The following is a 17377-nucleotide window of genomic DNA, read 5'->3' on the forward strand; positions in this document are numbered from 1 at the left end:
CCCTCCACAAATGGGCCCAATCTTGTGCAGGTGATTACGGCTGCTGAGGGTTTAGGAAGGCAATGGCAACATCATGCCCAGAGGATGTTCCACAAACTAGTATCCTTACCTTTGGCTCTTATAATCTTTACACCTCTCCTGAGACTTGGAGGGCAGTACTAAATGTGTCCTATTTGGAGCTAAGCATTCAACAGTCATATATTCTTAGCACTTTGACCAATTCTGAGTCTCCGCAGTAATGAATTTTCCAACTGCAAAAAGCAATTTCCCTGACCAAGGCTGACAGCATAAACATTAATGCTTAGAGGGAGATCTGACAGGTATTTAGCCAAGCAACACCAGCAGCTTCCTCTCCGGGGTCTATGATGTCACGAGCCATGGGATTTTTACTGAGATTACAGTACCAGATGTGAATTCCCTCCTTAAATCCAACCATCAAGTAGTTGTTAGTACCCGTAACAACTGTGTCACTATTGCACCAGTGGGCACATCTTCCGTGGCAAGTCTATATTGTAACACACAGGGAGCACAGCTATTGATGACAGTCCTCCCCCGGCAGCAGCCTGCACAGCACCTTCCAGCACTATAAAAGCTAGCTAGAAGGAATCTTCTTTCAGTCTCAGCTTTCTCTGTGTCCTACAACCAAGTGTGTGGTATCTTAAACAAGTGTCTTAGTTTTGGATGGCAACCAAACAGCAAAAGCAATAGTCTATATTGTTTTGGGAGACTTCCTGGTCAACAGCTCATAGGCGACAGCCCATCCTCGGCACTGGGATTTTCATTAACTTTCTGGGAATGTCTATTTTGACTCACACAAGGTACCTGTACTCAAATTCTTTACCCTTGTTTCAACATTACTGGTACAGACTGTTGGAGGATTTTTCTTACTTACCTTGTTGTGTGATACCTACCTGTGCCTTACTCAACCATAAAGTTCCAAAGAACTTCACAGTTGTGCTTGGCCCTTGCACTTTGTGGGAACCAATTTCCCATCTTTACACCTTTAAGGGTACTTCTATGACTTTCAGATGCTTTTAAGATTTGTGTGTGTGTGTGTGTGTGTATGTGTGTGTGTAAACGTATTGTGTACATGAGTGCAGGTGCTCTTGGAGGTGAAAGGTGTCACACCCTGCTGGAGCTGGAGTTACAGGCAGTTGTGAGCTGCCTGATGTAGGTGCTGGGAACTGAACTCTGTCCTCTGTAACAGGACATGCTCTTAACTGCTGAGTCATCTCTCCAGCTTCCTCAAGAAGCTTTTCCAAATTTCTGCAACACTCAGAAGTTAGCATTATACATCTGTGAAATAGAGCCTTTTGGCAAAGGGTAGACAGGATCTCTTAAGGCTCACCACTCACCATTCCCATAAATGCCAGTTGATTTCAGAGGTCAGCAGCTAAGGGGATATGAAGAAAAGTGCAAAGCAAGATTCCATTGCTTCTATCAGTTGTTACTTCAAAAGACCAATGTTGAGGGCTGGAGAGATGGCTCAGTGGTTAAGAGCACTGGCTGCTCTTGCAGAGGACCTGGATTCAATCCCCAGCACCCACATGGTGGCTAACAACCATCGGTAGCTCCAGTTCCAGGGGAATCTGACACCCTCTTCTGACCTTGTTGGGCATTACACAACACAAATGCACTTGCATACTTGCAGGCAATACACTTATACACATCAAATGAAAAGTAAACTATTAAAAAAAGACGAATGTTGAGTGTGATGGTGTGAATAGGACTCACTACCTTAGTTAGCCCTCCACTATCCTCAGTATTCACCCTGAGTTTTTCCATCTCCTCAGGCTGGGGTGCTGCCACACATAGTCCCACCTCCAGCAGGTTCAGTGGGGCTGGCTCTCGATGCTCAGACTGACCCAGGGCCAAAGGGGAGCACAGCCATGTCCCACCTGTTATGCCCGACAGTCTACACAGGTCTGATAGTCCCTGGGCCCCACTGTGCTCTGCTGCAGCCCCTCTGTTGGCTACATGCAGCTACGGAGAGGGTCCCGGGCTGGTGAGCGGTATCCACTTCCAGCATGCTTTCAGGAAAGAAACGCACACAGCTTACTGTAGTGGGTAAGTGCGAACTTGGTCCTTTTCACCTGTACTGCTCTATCATTTACAGTCATTCAGCTTTTGCTTCAGGCTTTAAAGCCTTCCAAAGGCTTATGAGCTCTGAATTTTGCTGTTTTTCTTTAGGAACTCTGCCTTGACACAAATCTTGCCTCATTTACTTCGGAGTGACCCACACAGGTCCCTTTGTCCACTTTTTGTTTTTTTCATCCGCTCTTGATCACTTTAGGACTTTATGAACATGTTCACCTGCCAGTCTGCATCATTCAGATCTGTCAGAGCCTCTCCTGCCTCATAAAGGCCATGTTCTGCAATGGGTTCAACAGAGCCATCAGAGCCCATACCAGTCCCCAGGTCCCTGCTGAACCAACCTCTTTCTTGACTTCTGGTTCTATCTGGCACAATGAACTAGGCACCAAACACCACCTCTCTCACGCCCCATTTACTCAGTAACGATCCTCAGTTGGAGACAATTAAGCGTCCATAATGGTTCAGATGAGCCAGTCCATCGGGAACTGATGTCCCTCATCATGCCTCAGTAGTTATATTGGTGTCTCTGCTTCCACAGCACTTACGCTGAACTCATTTACCCTGTGTCCTATGCCTTATGAGCAAGGCCATGGCTCATTTTTCATTTAAAAGTTTCTCCCACTTGGAACAGTTCGAAGGCATCATATTCCATGATCATCAGTTTCCTGTACCAGGCCATCATGAAAGCCCTGCATGCATGATTACTGTGGACTTCCCCTTCCTCTATACTGAAGACTGGGCCTGGGGTTATCTTCTGTCACTCTCTTCCTCCTTGTTGTCTGACTCTGACTGTGGATTCCAAGTTTGGGGTCCCCAGAGGGCCTATTTAGCATAGATCTAACCTGTACTTTGTCTCCTCACCCCAGACATACGAAATGGCCAGCCAGTTCCTCCACCTCCATCTCTTCGCGTTTCCTGCTATTTCAGAGGCGAACGCGGGGAGGGTCTGCATGTCTTGTCCTTATAGTAATTAGTTCTTTCTGGACAGATAGCTTGGCTGCAGGCCCAGGTCTTAATGTCCAGCATAAGGGCCACACAACTGAATGCACAGCCCGCTTACTACCTCATTCTATCTCAGGGATTATACTATCACATGGCTGATCCCAAGCATCAAGGAAGCATGCCATTCCATACCAACAGAGCAAGATGGCCGCTCTGGACGCTCACCCACAGACATCCCACATTTAAAGGGAGGAGCCTCAGCTGCACGCCTTTTCACCCATACAAGGGACAGTGCAACGGCTACTGCAGTAAGGGTGTTACTCTACACCACATGGGGAAGGGTGGCGTCAGAATGGGCCCACAGGTACCCCATCCTCAGCTTAGCCTTGGCTGCACACCTCACTGCCCACAGCAAAGATGATGTGTACACGACTAATGTCAGTACTGGCTCTGTTCTGCCCCACCTAGAGTACTAAGTGTGGGAATTTTTCCTGGAGAGGCAAGTGAACATCTGTTCACCCAAGATGGGACGCCAACAACAGACCAGACAAACTCTTCCACCCAAGTCCAGCTTGGTGAGTCACTGAGTTCAATCAGGGTTATAGGCACATGAGTGAGAGGTTATTTACAGCCCAGGGCTGTTTCCCTGCATTGTGGTGTTTTCTGTTGGGTGATGTTCACAGAGACTGCTATGAAAACGGAGGTGGATACTAAGAGGGTAGGGCTAAGTACAGCTGCGCTGGCTCTATTTTTACTTATTCTGGATGTTGGAGGTCCAACACATGGAGTAACTGACCACTGTATTGCATCTTGCTGTTTTATTAAAAATAAAGAACATTTAGGAAAAAAACCAGTGTAGGCTGGGATGTAGCTCAGTGCTAAAGTGCTTTTCTAGCATGCACAAGGCCCTGGGTTCAGTGCCCAGCACCACAGTTTTAAAAATTATATATATCTCAAGAGTCTATTTCATCAGTTTTAAGCAGTCATCTCTTGCAGCAGCTGTTGAACCTTCAAAAAAAACAGAACAAGGAATCATATTACACAGTTGCTTTGAAATATACACTTAGAAAAAGACAACAGGACCCATCTCCCTCATTTTGTAAATGAGTATAGGCCGGGCATGGTGGTGCACGCCTTTGACCCCAGCACTGTGAGTTCCAGGACAGCTGGGGCTACAGGGAGACTCTGTCTCAAAAAGACAAAAAAAAAAAAAAATTACCACCTTCTTAATGTCTGGCCTCTTGTTTTTCTTTTCATGCAGACATTGACTAGCAGCCGAGTACATGGTTCCAACCGAAGGAGAGTCGGCATCACCCATCTTCGTATCAATATAATCTTCAATTGTCTTCTCCTCGTCTTCAATTTCTTCTTTAATGTCCAACTTTAAAATAAGCATTAGAACTTGGTTAAAGCCTTCAAGGTGAACAAAATCAAAATATAAAATTTAATGATTTAAGTACATCTGCTTTGTAATAACCTGAAATCTCATTTTACTGTCTTCTTTTCGGAACTGTATTAAGAACTGAAGCTATACAGGACAAACTTTAAAGACATATATGTGCATGTACATTATTTATTTCTATGTATACTCCCCTTATACTTCAACTCATTTTCTTTACAATTTTGTGTTTCTGTGATGAGGTAACTGTTCATGCTCCCGTTGGCAGCATTTTCTAGTTGTCAGTTCAGGGTGAGCTGCTTCTTGATGGACTTCTATAAATGCAATGCCACCTTCTGAATCTACCCTGGCCTTGTCCACAGGGACTCAGATTGTCAAATCACAGTGAAAAAGGATGGGAGAGAGGCGGTGCTGTGCGCTGAAACACACATCTATGTCCTAACTCCTGGAGCCGGGAAATACGGCTTCATCTGGACACACTGATTTTGAGAGGAGCAATCACCCGGGTTATCCAATGGGCTCCAGCTTCAACAACAAGTATGTGGGTATGTGAGACAGGAAGAGAAGGACACAGAGCAGACAGTGACTACCAGAGGCAGAGACTGGTGACAGGCCTGTTGGCCAGTGCTACCAGAAGCCACCAAAGTCTGGACCAGCCCACCAAACCTCAATCTGGAGTCAGGAGAGGGAGCCATATAGCCTTCTGTCCTCCATGGAGAGAACACATTTCTGTCACTCTAAGACACCTAGTCTGTGGTACACTGTACAGTAGCTCAAGGAAATCTGCATTGAAAGAAAAGACTGTGAATAATGCATAGAGGAACATTCGACAAAGTCTTCCAAAAGCTGAATTCTGACAACACACAGGCTGACTCTAGTGATAGGAGAGTTCATTGGAGGTTCCCCCTTAGCCACACTCACACCAAAATCTTGGATTTTCTAACCACAGCACACTCAAGCATTAAGAATGGGCACAGGAGTGCACACTTTATTATGCCTCACACTCTTGCTATTAGATGATGAAGTGCGAACTTTTGACTGAGATCCTGGATTTCCTCTGTACTTAGGCCAAAGTGGTGACTTTTATAGATACGGGAGAAAAAGGCTTAGGTCATGGGATGGAAAAGCTAGGGCTTCAGACAGGTAGATCTTGACTGAAACAGAAATCGCAAGTTGGTGAAACACTGGCTAATCATCTTGAGGCCCACATACCTCTTTTTCCTGGTCCTGTGGAGGAGTTTCGTTTTGATTTCTGGTACTGGGGATCTAACTTAGGGCCTTGTGCAAACTACACAGGAGTTCTATCAACTAACATACACCCCCAAATCTCCTCCTATAATTAAACTTTTTAAAAACATTTATTGGGGGGAGCATGTGTGCTCACCAGTGTGTGCAGGGCCACCGGGTATGTGTACAGTGTGTGGAGATCAGAGGACAGCTTGCAGGAATCCAGTTCTCTCCTTCCACCATGTGGTTCCAGAGACTGAGCTCAGGCTGTCAGGCTTGGTGGCAAGCACCTTTACACACTGAGTCACCTTGCCAGCCCCTTGTTTTTTCTGTCTATGTCCACATACTAATGACTCAAACATGACCTCCAGTAACTGATGGGACAAAGAATTTTATTTTTCCAAATGAAATAAAATTTTACTTTTTATTTTCCACTATAAAATTTAAATAGCATTAGAATGTTCTCAAAACATTTTATATATTGCATTTCCATTACCATGGAAATCTTTACAGCACACAGTTTTATGATGGACACTTGCAATAATATAACATACTGTGTGGTTTACTCAAACATGAGGCACCAAGACTTTTAGGTTTGTTTTTAATATTTTACTTTAATTATGTGTGTCTATATGTGTGTCTGAGTATGTGGACATGCCCGTGGAGGCCACAGGAGTAGGATCACCCTGCAGCTGGAGTCACAGGTGGTTGTGAGCCGCCTGACATGGGGTCTGGGAACTGATCTCAGGTCCTCCCAAAGAGTATTATGTGTTCTTAACCACTGAGCCATCTCTCTACCCTAGCACCAGGACACTGAATAGGCAAATTATACTCCTGACTTTGTAATCTAATTCTGTGGGCATAATCTAATTTATGTCTATTATCTGAATTGTTCATAATGGTTTGTTGTATTAGGACAAATACAAACATTATGGTAAAATAAGTATAGTTTTTTTAATTTTAAGAAAAAATTATATGATAGTAGATATTTCCACGAATCTTTAAAGGGAATGATATAATTTATCTATAGTTTTATTTACCAATTGGCTAATCTACTTATAAATTACCAATGAAATGTGATATAATAAGTAGAAGGTTAGGATGGTGGCACATGCCTGCAATCCTAGGCTGAGGCAGGAGGATTGAGTTCAAAGTCAATCGGTGCTACGTAACCAGATACCGTCCCAGAGAAAAAGAAAGGACAGACTGGAGGACGGGAAGGAGAGAGGTGGGACAAGAAGGAGTAGGAGGGGAGGGAATGGGAGGCGTGATTTTTTCCCCCTTTGAGTTGCAAGTGGCCTCACTACCACCCTGGAAGGTAACAGAGGTAAACTGGAGAGCACCTCATAAACCATTTAGTTTTATTCTCATTTTACCACATAGCTCCTGGAACAAACTAACTTTAAAAGGCTTCACAAATACATCACGTCAAACCCAGGATTGGAAACTGTCCTGTTCTTTTGCTACACCATCACTCACTGCAAGGACAAAGGCTGCTGTCAGAACAAGCCTTTCCTAAGCGCCACATTTACCTGTACAAATTTAGACTATAAATGCAAAAGAGGAAAGACCAAAAAATTCAATTACTAGTAACTGAGGCTCACGGTGTTCGTCCACTGCTGGAAGTCCGGTTATTATTTCTAATAAAACCTAGGAAGACAAAGAATCCATGAATGCAACACTGAAGACAGCACAGGACTGGAAGGGTTTGGACTGACCCTGGGACTCACATGCACTAAGCAGCTGCTTTCTTGGAATACAGATATTGATTAGGAAATCCAATTAGCAACCCAATTAGTAAGCCCTGCACAAAGCCTATGGATCTGGGATTGAAGCAGCTCAGCCCAACGTGCACTGTAGGAGCTCTCGTCTGTCCTCTAACAGGCTGTTAGGAGAATGTTATTTTCTGAACAGCAGGCACATACTACAACCCTGCGCCTAACGTCTCAGTGCCACGAAGTTCAGTTTCCAGAAACGAAGCCCAGTTAGAAGCTACAGTGAAGACGAGGCCTTGCTCCTTCCCCCACGCACACTCCTTTCTGTCTTACAGACCATTAGGATCAGACTATTAGGTGATAAAATGACAAGGGGAGACGGAAGCACGCATTCCATAGTGTGATTTTTTTTACACTCTGACTCATGCCCGTTCGTGAGGATAATGCAAGAAAAATCTTCTTGCAGCAATTAAAGAAACAAAGTCAAAACTTGTACACATTGGAAGTTATTAATAAACTTTCTGGTTAATACGAATAGTTTATATATTATATAGGAGAACTAAACAGGACATGTGTACTGAAATATTCTAATTTAATTTGCAATTCAGAAAGAATGATCATGAACTTGAGAGATGGCTCAGCAGGCAAAGGTAAGAAGTGAATGTAAAAAAATTAAAAAGAATGATCACTGCATGTAACTTACCACGCCAAAGCTGTAGATGTCAGATTTGGGTGTTATTTCTCCCCGCAGAGCTTCGGGGGCCATATAAGCTGTTGTGCCCACAATTCTGCTAGTCATGACTGTCTGTGCAAACTTCTCAGAAGCCCGTGCAAGCCCAAAGTCAGATACTTTGGCTGTGAAGTCTTTGTCTAGTAAGATATTTGCACTAGAAAAAAATTTAAATTTGGAGGAATAAAAAGTTTTTCTTCCCTAGGAGGTCAAATAGTTTCTTAGAAAGAGGTATACATGTATATATACATACATGTTTTTATACTACATGTCATTTCAGATCACAGTGAAAGAGAAATGTTTCTTTTCCTTTCATGTTTTGTGAGGAAAGGCACTTACGAATGAAAACTGCAATAAAATTTCCCACTCAAGGGAGAGACATTTTCATTGCTCCACAGATAATTTATTGCCTATGATAGGCAACTCCCTACAAAGGATTTCTTTACTGCTGTTGGTACCTGAACCCAGAGCTCCAGTCAGGCTGGGCAACAGCTTCACTACTGAGCTGCATCCCTAGGGACCATCCTTTCAAATAAAATTTTATTTTTTAAATGAGATGCATTTGCATGCCTTCATTACAGTATGGTAATTCAATCCTGTATACAATGTGTAATAACCACATCAGGGTTGTAAGCATTTCAGTCTCTGAAGACATGAACCATTTCCACATGCTGGGGATGTAGTGCTCTTCTAGTCCTGCTGAAACACTCCACAGGCTATTTAACCTCTAGTTGTCTGTATGACTATGCTAAGGAACACTGAGAAGTCATTGCTGTGCTCCGCGTGCTGGTGCCTCTGTCCCCCGCCTCCTGCCCTTCCCAGTCTCCGGGGAACACTCCTGCATTCCAAAGTCCTCTGAGATTAGTTTTCACATGAGTCAACACATGGTATTTGTCTTTCTGTGTCTGGATCTGAAGTAAGTCAAAGGTAAGTCAAATTGCTTTCCTAGTATTTCTCAGTTCATTACAAACACGTTTTCAACCAAAGCATAGCCAATTTTCTTTCTTTAAACCATTCTTTTTGTCCTCCCTGGAATTTTATAAAGGATTGTGTGTCACTAGACCTTCATTCGTTCCTTCCATGCACTCCTTTATACATCATAGTTTTCAAGACAACCTCACTGAGAACCCCTATATTTCTTAGCATTTAAGCTGAATACTTAACATGGGAGAAAAAATAGAATCATTATTTGTGACAAAGGCATAAAAACAGTTGTTAACTGCCATGTGGGCACAAAAGCAAACTGCTGAGCCATTCTTCTTTACACTAACACAGGTACTATAACAGATATTAAAACTCTAATACAGGTTCTATAATAGACACTAAAACTCTAACACAGGTACTATAATAGATACTGAAACTCTAACACAGGTTCTCTAATAGATACTGAAACTCTAACACAGGTACTATAACAGATATTAAAACTCTAACACAGATACTAAAGTAGATACTGGAACTTTAACACAGGTATTATAATAGATACTGAAACTCTAACACAGATACTATAACAGATACTAAAACTCTAACACAGGTACTCTAATGGATACTGAAACGCTAACGCAGGTACTATAATAGATACTAGAACTCCAACACAAGTATTATACTAGACACTGAGACTGTAACACAGTTACTATAATAGATACTGAAACTCAGCTATTATTTTGTGACTGGTTGATGTCAAGCTCTACATATACACTTGCTAACTATATCATGCATAATGCCTAGCATACACCTGGTAAATATTTAACTAAATCCATAAAAGAGAGGAAGACCAAAAAGTTCTCATGGAAGATGAAGGTGATTTAGGAAAGAGAGTGTTCTAAAAACTAGGAAAGATCTATTTTCCCCAAGGCAACAGAGTTTGAGAGCAGAATAACACACACCCAGGACAAAAGTCAACTACAAGGTCACTGGGTTTGGGATGGAGATCACAGATGTCCACATGAGAAGAGTGCTCAGTGACGGGGAAAGTCTAAGCACTGTACACTAAGACACGCATGCAGAGAGAGTGAAGAGAGAAAACATTCTCTAAGGAAGGCTTTCAAAGCCCTTCTTCACAGTAGTGTTTACCTTTTAATATCTCTATGAATATGGTGGTTTTCATGCAGAAAACGGATGCCATTAGCTGCACCTTGAGCAATCTTGCATCTCGTGTGCCAGGGAAGTGGTGGAGTACCATCCTTACGAAGAAACAAACTGATTTTAAAGAAGGGTTTAGGTTAAAAAATCTCTTAAGAAATACGTAACAGATTGTTTCTGCAGCTGAAAGTGAGGTGTCACTGAGATTTAAGACTACGACTCTTTTAAGCTGGCAAAAAGAATATCAAACAGGAGGAATAAGTAGGGTTAGCTCTGTTACTTAAAAATACAGGAGAGCACCTTCAACATCTAGCCTTGACTGATGCTTTGACATTTTAGATTTGAAACCTTTGTTAACATATATATCATTTTATAGAATGGGAAGATACTAAGTTTAATGTGGTCTGTGATCCTGATAAAAAGTGAGTATAACTATTCCCACAGAGAAACAGAAAGTGAAGCAATCTGATGAACAGATATCTTACCAAGCAAGACAGTCTGTCTAGCAATGAACCGTTGGGCATGTAGGCGTACACTAAGCAGAGATCATCAGCATCACTTGAGAAACCAAGTAGTTTGACTAGGTTTTCATGCTGACACCTGTGACAAATGATTTGCCATGCAAAACCGTCATAATAACTCTTTACATATTTAGCTGTAGAAGTTATTCATAGTTTGAACAGAGAGATCAAGGACGCAGCTGCTTATGCACCATATGTAACATGGCATGTTTATAATATGCTAACATGCTTACTGTAACTGTTGATTCCTTGCTGCAAGCAGTTCTTGTTTCAGTAATACTGATCACAATAGAAGCAAACCCCTTCCAATTTCAAGGTCAAAGCTCAATCATTCAGATCACGAGACTTGAGGTGGTCTAGTCGAGGACTAGGCCAACTCACCTATGTGCAGTGCAGTTTTCAATAATACAAGTATTTCAAAGAATCTGTGGAAACTTTCCTAATACTGAAAAATTCTCTAACCTAACAAATTCTCTAACACGCACTGAAGGATCCTTAGACCTTTTTTTTTTTTTTTTTTTTTTTTATGGCTTGGAACTAACTATGTAGACCAGACTAGCCTCGATCTCATAGAAATTCACCTGCGTCTGCCTCCTGAGTACTGGGATTAAAGCCATGCAGCACCATGCCTGGTTGCCTTAGTCACATTTAATTTACACATTTCTGATCTTTAACCACATGACAGTCTACAATATAATTTGATTTTTTTCTTTTTTGGTCTTTTTGAGACAGGGTCTCCCTATAGCCCCAGCTGGCCTAGAACTCAATATGTAGATCAGGCTGGCCTTGAATGCACAGAGATCTGCTTGCCTCTGCCTCCCGAGTGCTGGGATTAAAGGCGTGTGCCACCATGCCTGGCTAGAATTTGGTTTTTTATATACTTGAGAGTAATAAGACTTAAAACTGCAGAATAACAACACTGCAGGCCTCCGCTGAAGGCTCAGTTCTGCCACCTCCTGGGTTATATGGCAGGCTCACCATCTCACAGCCTTAGCTCTTTGCCGAAGCAGGAAACAGTACTAATGCAATACTATTGTGTAATACGGATGCTCTGGGAATTAAATTAATAAATATGAGAGCCTCAGAACATAGTCTTTAAGAACATTGAAAATTCTGGCCTAATATGTTTTCTTCAAAAGCTTCATTCTAAAAAGATAAAAAGAAGCACATTTATTTATGTATAATAATCCTCAAAGGGCCTCTAATTTGTAATTTTGCAAATTAGAGGAAAAATCTAATACGGTAAGAGTTAAACTAGAATCATCATCTGTATCAGAATACTGCAGGTCACTTCGAGAACTGGGCAGTGGAAGCAGGGGTGAGGAGAATAAACCTTAAGAAAAGGAGCTCTGGCTTGTTTCAGTGTACACCATGTTTACCGCACATGAGCCAGTCTCAGTTTATCAATTACTTTCTGAGGTTAAGTAACTGCAATGGGTGATGGACAGCAATGGCCTCAGGGATATTAGTGGTTCACTCATTAGACATCAGATCAGCTCAGGCTCTCGAAACAGATACATTTGGTTCAGAACACCATCTCTAATACTTGTTGGCTATGGGATTTTGGGCAAGCTGTACAATTTTTAAAAATCTTCTGGTGATTTTTCAATAGGAGGTTAGAGTAATTATTCTGAGAATTGAAGGCGCCAATGCACTTAAAGTAGGTAACAGTGTGTGGCATATACTATACTCAGGTGTCAATCACAACTGTCACTGAATATCCCGATTTGCTCCTTCTTCCCTTCCTTATACACCCAGTACCCCCTCACCTTCTACGCTACTATGTCCTCATTTTGCATATACTACTCCCCTAGCTTCTCTATGAGTTTTAACTTTTCTAAGGGTATGTTACTTTACAAACGGTTTTTATTTTTGTTTTTTGAGACACAGTCTCCCCATAGAGTTCAGGCTGTCTTGGAACTTGCTATGTAGCTAAGGTTGCCCTTGAATGGTCTTCCTACCTCAATCTCCCAAGTACTGGGATTACTGGGCTGACTGTGCCATCATTCTTTGATTTATAAATAGTTTTTAAAAATTATCACGACAATCTGCCGGGAATTCTGGGAACAGGAAACATGGTAAGGGAACACACTTCAAATCTCATGCAACTTTGTGATTTAAAATACTGCTTTCCATCTCCAGATGTGGGAGTATGTGCAGTCATGTGATTGAAGAGCTGAAAGAGCAAGTCTAAGGCCTGTATGTTAGCTCTCTATGCCCATGTCTGCGATCCTCCCGAGCTCGTGGCACAGTCATTTAGAAACCAGGTCCCTTGCACCGTGCCCTGTTCTTCACCCCCGTGCCACACTGCCAAATCAATACTCACTTTGCCATTACTTTAATTTCTTGATCGAACTGTTGTTTCAGTTCTTCAGTACTAATGTCAACCATCTAAAAAACAAAGTAACCTGTAATGTAATGCCACACAATAACTTCATGACTCCTAAAGCAGGAAGGGGGCTCAAAAGAGAGGCCCCTGCTGATCTACTTCCTTTAAAATAACATTTTAACCCAGGGCTGCTGGTACAGGCTTGCAAGCCCAGCTACACGGGAGACTGAAGCAGCAGAATCAAAAGTTCAAGGCCTACGCGGCTCACAGAGTGAGCTCAAAGGAGGTCTAGACAGCTTAGTGAGACCTTTATTCAAAGTGAAAAGTAAAAAGAGAGCTGGGGATAGAGCTCAGTGGTAAAGTACTTGCCTAATGTGTACAGGGTCTTAGGTTCAATAACTGAGTACTGTAAAATAAATAAAAATCAGTAAGGTCGTATTCTCTTCATTTTATAGAATAATTAACATCTAGAAATGTAAGTGACTTGCTCAAGGTCCATGGTTTTTTGGTAAATAGGAAAAAATTATAAACCTTACTGAACTGTTGGAGAAACAAATTAAAATATGAAATTTCACTGCAGAGAAATTTTTTTCAACTGATTGAACCCAAATATTAAAGGTAAAAACCTTCATAGAAAAAGGAACAAAGGACATAGCAAGAAAACTTTCATTTTTCATATTGTGTGTTTTCTACATCTTATTTTTAAAATTTATTTATTTGTATGTGGTGGGTACACGTGTGCCCTGGTGCACATGTGGAGGTCAGAAGACAACTTGCAAGAGCTGGTTCTCTCTTTCAACCATGTGGGTCATGGGGATTGAACTTAGGTCCTCAGACATGGTGGCAAGTGCCTTAACCTGCTGATCATTTTGTTGGCCTGTAAAAGTCATATAAAATTATATTTCCATAAAATTTTCTTTTTCTTTTTAACATAGATTGTGTGCCTAGGATGGTGTTCACTTCAAATTTGTTGAAGTAACAAACTTTGTGAAGGTAACCGAACGTTCATTCTATTCCACCCCAGGAAGCAGGTCTGATTTTATTCTTTTCCACTCCTGAGAACGTAACTTACGGCTCCGAGCTTCTTCACCGCCACAGTTGTGTTGTTCACACAGCCTTTATACACAACTCCAAATCCTCCCTCTCCCATTCTATTGCCACCAACGGAAACGGGCCGCTCATCAAAACCATTTGTGATACTCTTCAATTCATAAAATGAAAAGCTATGAAAACCTATAAGGTCAACAGAATAAGGAAAAACTGTTCAAATCATGGAGTTTGCTTTTAATAATTATGTTCCTCCCCTCCCTCCCACCAACACACACATGCACGCACACAGGAAATGCGGATTGCAATCTTTATTCTGACAACTGTACTTGGTGACTCCACACCAAACACTCTAGACTTCCACCTAAAATACTATTCACTTATTTGGGTAAGTCCAATCTACTCCCCCCACACTCTAGTCACATTAAAAAAGTTCATTTTTTTCTTGAGACAGGGTCTCACGTAGCACAGGTTGGCCTTGATCTGCTATGTTGCGGAGGCTGGTTTTAAAGTCCTGACACCCCCCCTCCATTTTCCCTTGTTGGGCTCACAGGCATGACCACACAGGCTCACCGTTCTTCTTCACCTGCTGTGACTGTTTGCATGTTCCTTTGCCTCAAGTTACTGATAACACATTAGCTGATACAAGGAAGATGGTACTAAACAACTTCAAGAAAGTCAAACATGAAGGGGCACTGCTGATATGCCTCTGACTGCTCACAACAGAGGGAGAGGTCCACTTTACAGTCCTGATGACCTCATGGCAGCCACTAGTGGAAAGGGCTGCAGAACACTACTTACGAGTGTCACTGGACTCTAGGCTCTTATTTTCTGGACTTGCGGAGTCAAGTAGCTTACAGTCTTGTTCAAAATTCTGCACAGGCATAACAGATGTCCTGTCTTTTTCACAACATGGCCTCTGCTTCTGTGGGACTGTTGACACTTCTTTAGAAGGCAGAGTATTAACAGTTTTGGGAACAGCATCTACCAAAGACAAGAAGATACAAGTTGTTTTTATGTAAGGAAAAAAATCTCTGAGAAAAACTTTGGAACTCAGTTTATTTACCATCATTCCAGTTTCCAGAGATTGGCCCTATATTCTCACAGAAAGCTGCCTAGTATGAAGTTGCCAGTTGTGATAAAGATAGTAGAGAGGGTAAGGCAATGTTTGCAAAGTGGTCCCGGGCCATCAGAAAACACTAAAACACTTGTTTAAGAGTAGAGACCTAGTTGGGCATGGTGAGCATTCCTGTAATCTCAGCACTCAGGAAGCAGAGGCAGGACGATCAAGTTTAAGGTTGGTCTTGCCTACATAGTAAGTTCAAGGTTAACCTGGGCTATGTGAGAATCTGTCTCAAAATCAATCAAACAACTCAGAAAACAAAAAGAATATAGACTTTGAACTCAGATCTACAATTCCTAAGAAGGTGTGGAATGGTGCACAGGAATCTGCAAGTTCAACAAGAACTCTAAGTGATTCTTTACATACCCTGAAGGCTGAGAACCACTAGTGCCATGGCATCAAAGGGAGAAAAGAAGTAAGGTTATGAGGGGCAGCTAGACAGTGAAACAGAATGCACAGTAAGGAGGTCATGATCAGAGCTGCATCAGGTGGGAGCTGGGTGAGGAAAAAGCAACAGCTCTAAAGACTCATTTCTCATGGGAGTACAGCAATGTCTAAAACCTCCATCCTTCTAAATAAACCCTGCTGGCACCAACCACCCAACTTTAATGGGTTAGACTCGATCACAAACCTTCTCTCAACTTATCAGCATGGTCCACAGTGTCCTGCATCTGAAGTGGAAAAAGCGGGGAAGAGCTGAAGAAATGAAAGGGACTCAAATGTCAGGTTTGTCCATTGCACGGAAAAGAATGAAACGAAAGCTTCTCTTCTGCCATTTTCCTGCTCACCCCATGGTTGACTCCCGATGGCTGACCCCCACATGGCTGACCTCCGATGGCTGACACTCCAGTCACACCAGCTCACCTGGCAGCAGAAGACTGGCAGGAGCAAAAAACTCATTCTGGACCAGAAGACCCACAAGATCACCAACGGTGCAGTTGGTAGTTCCCCAGTCAAACAGCAATTCAGAAGTAGGGCTTTTTCCAGCTTGAAGCAATGCTTCGAACCTCCTTAAGGCAAACAACAAACAAAGTTAGTACACAGTGTTAGTTCATATGAGAATAAGAACTAATCTTGGCACCAGTCCCCACAGCCCCTTCCATTTTGAGCACTGCACCTTCTCTAGTTCTAAAGGAAAGGGACAGCAAGGGAATCAGTAAGAATTTAATTCCAGCAAGTCAAGAAAGACAGTCAGGAGGCGAGGCCAAAGACGATGATAAGAAACGTTAGCCACTGGGGCTGGGAGACAGCTGTCAGTAAAGTGCTGCCCATGCAAGTTCGAGGCCTGAAGACCTGAGTTCAGATCCCCAGCCCCAGGGAAAGAGCTGGTGCAGCAGCACACACCTGTATGGCCAGTGCTGAAGAGGCAGAGGCAGGCAGGTCCCTGGAGCTTGCTGGCTAATGATTCTAGATGTACTGGCGAGCTCCAGGCTCAGTGAGGTAGTCTCAAAAAGTGAGGTGGTGAGAGACTGAAGAAGGCACCCAGCGTTGACCTCTGTCCTCCACATGCACGCACACACACGGATGTGCACCTACATGTACACATGACCACATACAAACACATGCACACATACATCACCCACACCCACCCTGCTAATATGTACCAAATGCTTACTGTTTCCTCAGAGAGCTGCAGGGTGCAGCTACAAAGATAGCACGGGTATATTACTAACACACTATGCACACAAAACTGGGGCTTGGGAGGGAAGCGTGACTAGCTGCAGCCCCGGCCACTTCAAGACTCAAATTCAGATCTCCTGTGACCAAACATACGCTGCAACCCACTGAGCTGCATTGTAACATCTTGCATATAGCCTACCCGACTTCTTAAATCTTCTAGTTACAGAATTTAAAACAACCTGCTTTGTGAATGCATAAGCTTATAGAATTATTCTTTTGATTTTAATTATATTTAATTAAATTGAAGGGAAAATATCCTTTTTCATTTCATTTCTTTAAAATTAAGAAATAGCTTTAGAAAACAATGCTGAAAACCAAAACAGGTTTTACTCAGAAAAATTCTGAACTTACAAAAATGTTGAAAGACTAATACGATGAACAATTTACCTGTCATCTTGATTTATCAGCTGGACAGTTGGTAACATTTTACCAAATCTGTGCTCTTGTGTGCTTCTTCAGTCTGTGTGTGTGTGTGTGTGTGTGTGTGTGTG

At 42.4% G+C, this 17377-nt stretch overlaps 1 protein-coding gene across 3 annotated transcripts in view; it reads right to left on the reverse strand.

The window, feature by feature from the left end:
- Nucleotides 1-3867: 3867 nt before the first annotated feature.
- Nucleotides 3868-17377, reverse strand: part of Irak4 (interleukin 1 receptor associated kinase 4) — a 26588-nt gene continuing 13078 nt past the window's right edge. For 2 of the 3 annotated variants that reach the window (XM_029560346.1, XM_008826575.3), the window contains 10 exons: nt 16071-16216; nt 14885-15067; nt 14109-14269; nt 13034-13098; nt 10672-10786; nt 10178-10287; nt 8081-8264; nt 7250-7312; nt 4259-4417; nt 3868-4044 (listed from right to left, as the gene is read on the reverse strand). In XM_029560346.1, coding sequence (XP_029416206.1) covers nt 4012-4044; nt 4259-4417; nt 7250-7312; nt 8081-8264; nt 10178-10287; nt 10672-10786; nt 13034-13098; nt 14109-14269; nt 14885-15067; nt 16071-16216 — 1219 coding nt within the window. In that variant the 3' untranslated portion in view covers nt 3868-4011. The remainder of the gene's footprint in view (nt 4045-4258; nt 4418-7249; nt 7313-8080; nt 8265-10177; nt 10288-10671; nt 10787-13033; nt 13099-14108; nt 14270-14884; nt 15068-16070; nt 16217-17377) is intronic. The other variant, XM_017796498.2, reaches the window with a different exon arrangement.

Source organism: Nannospalax galili, unplaced genomic scaffold, assembly GCF_000622305.1.
Source record: "Nannospalax galili isolate Female #2095 unplaced genomic scaffold, S.galili_v1.0 scaffold232, whole genome shotgun sequence".
Taxonomy (NCBI): Eukaryota; Metazoa; Chordata; class Mammalia; order Rodentia; family Spalacidae; genus Nannospalax; species Nannospalax galili.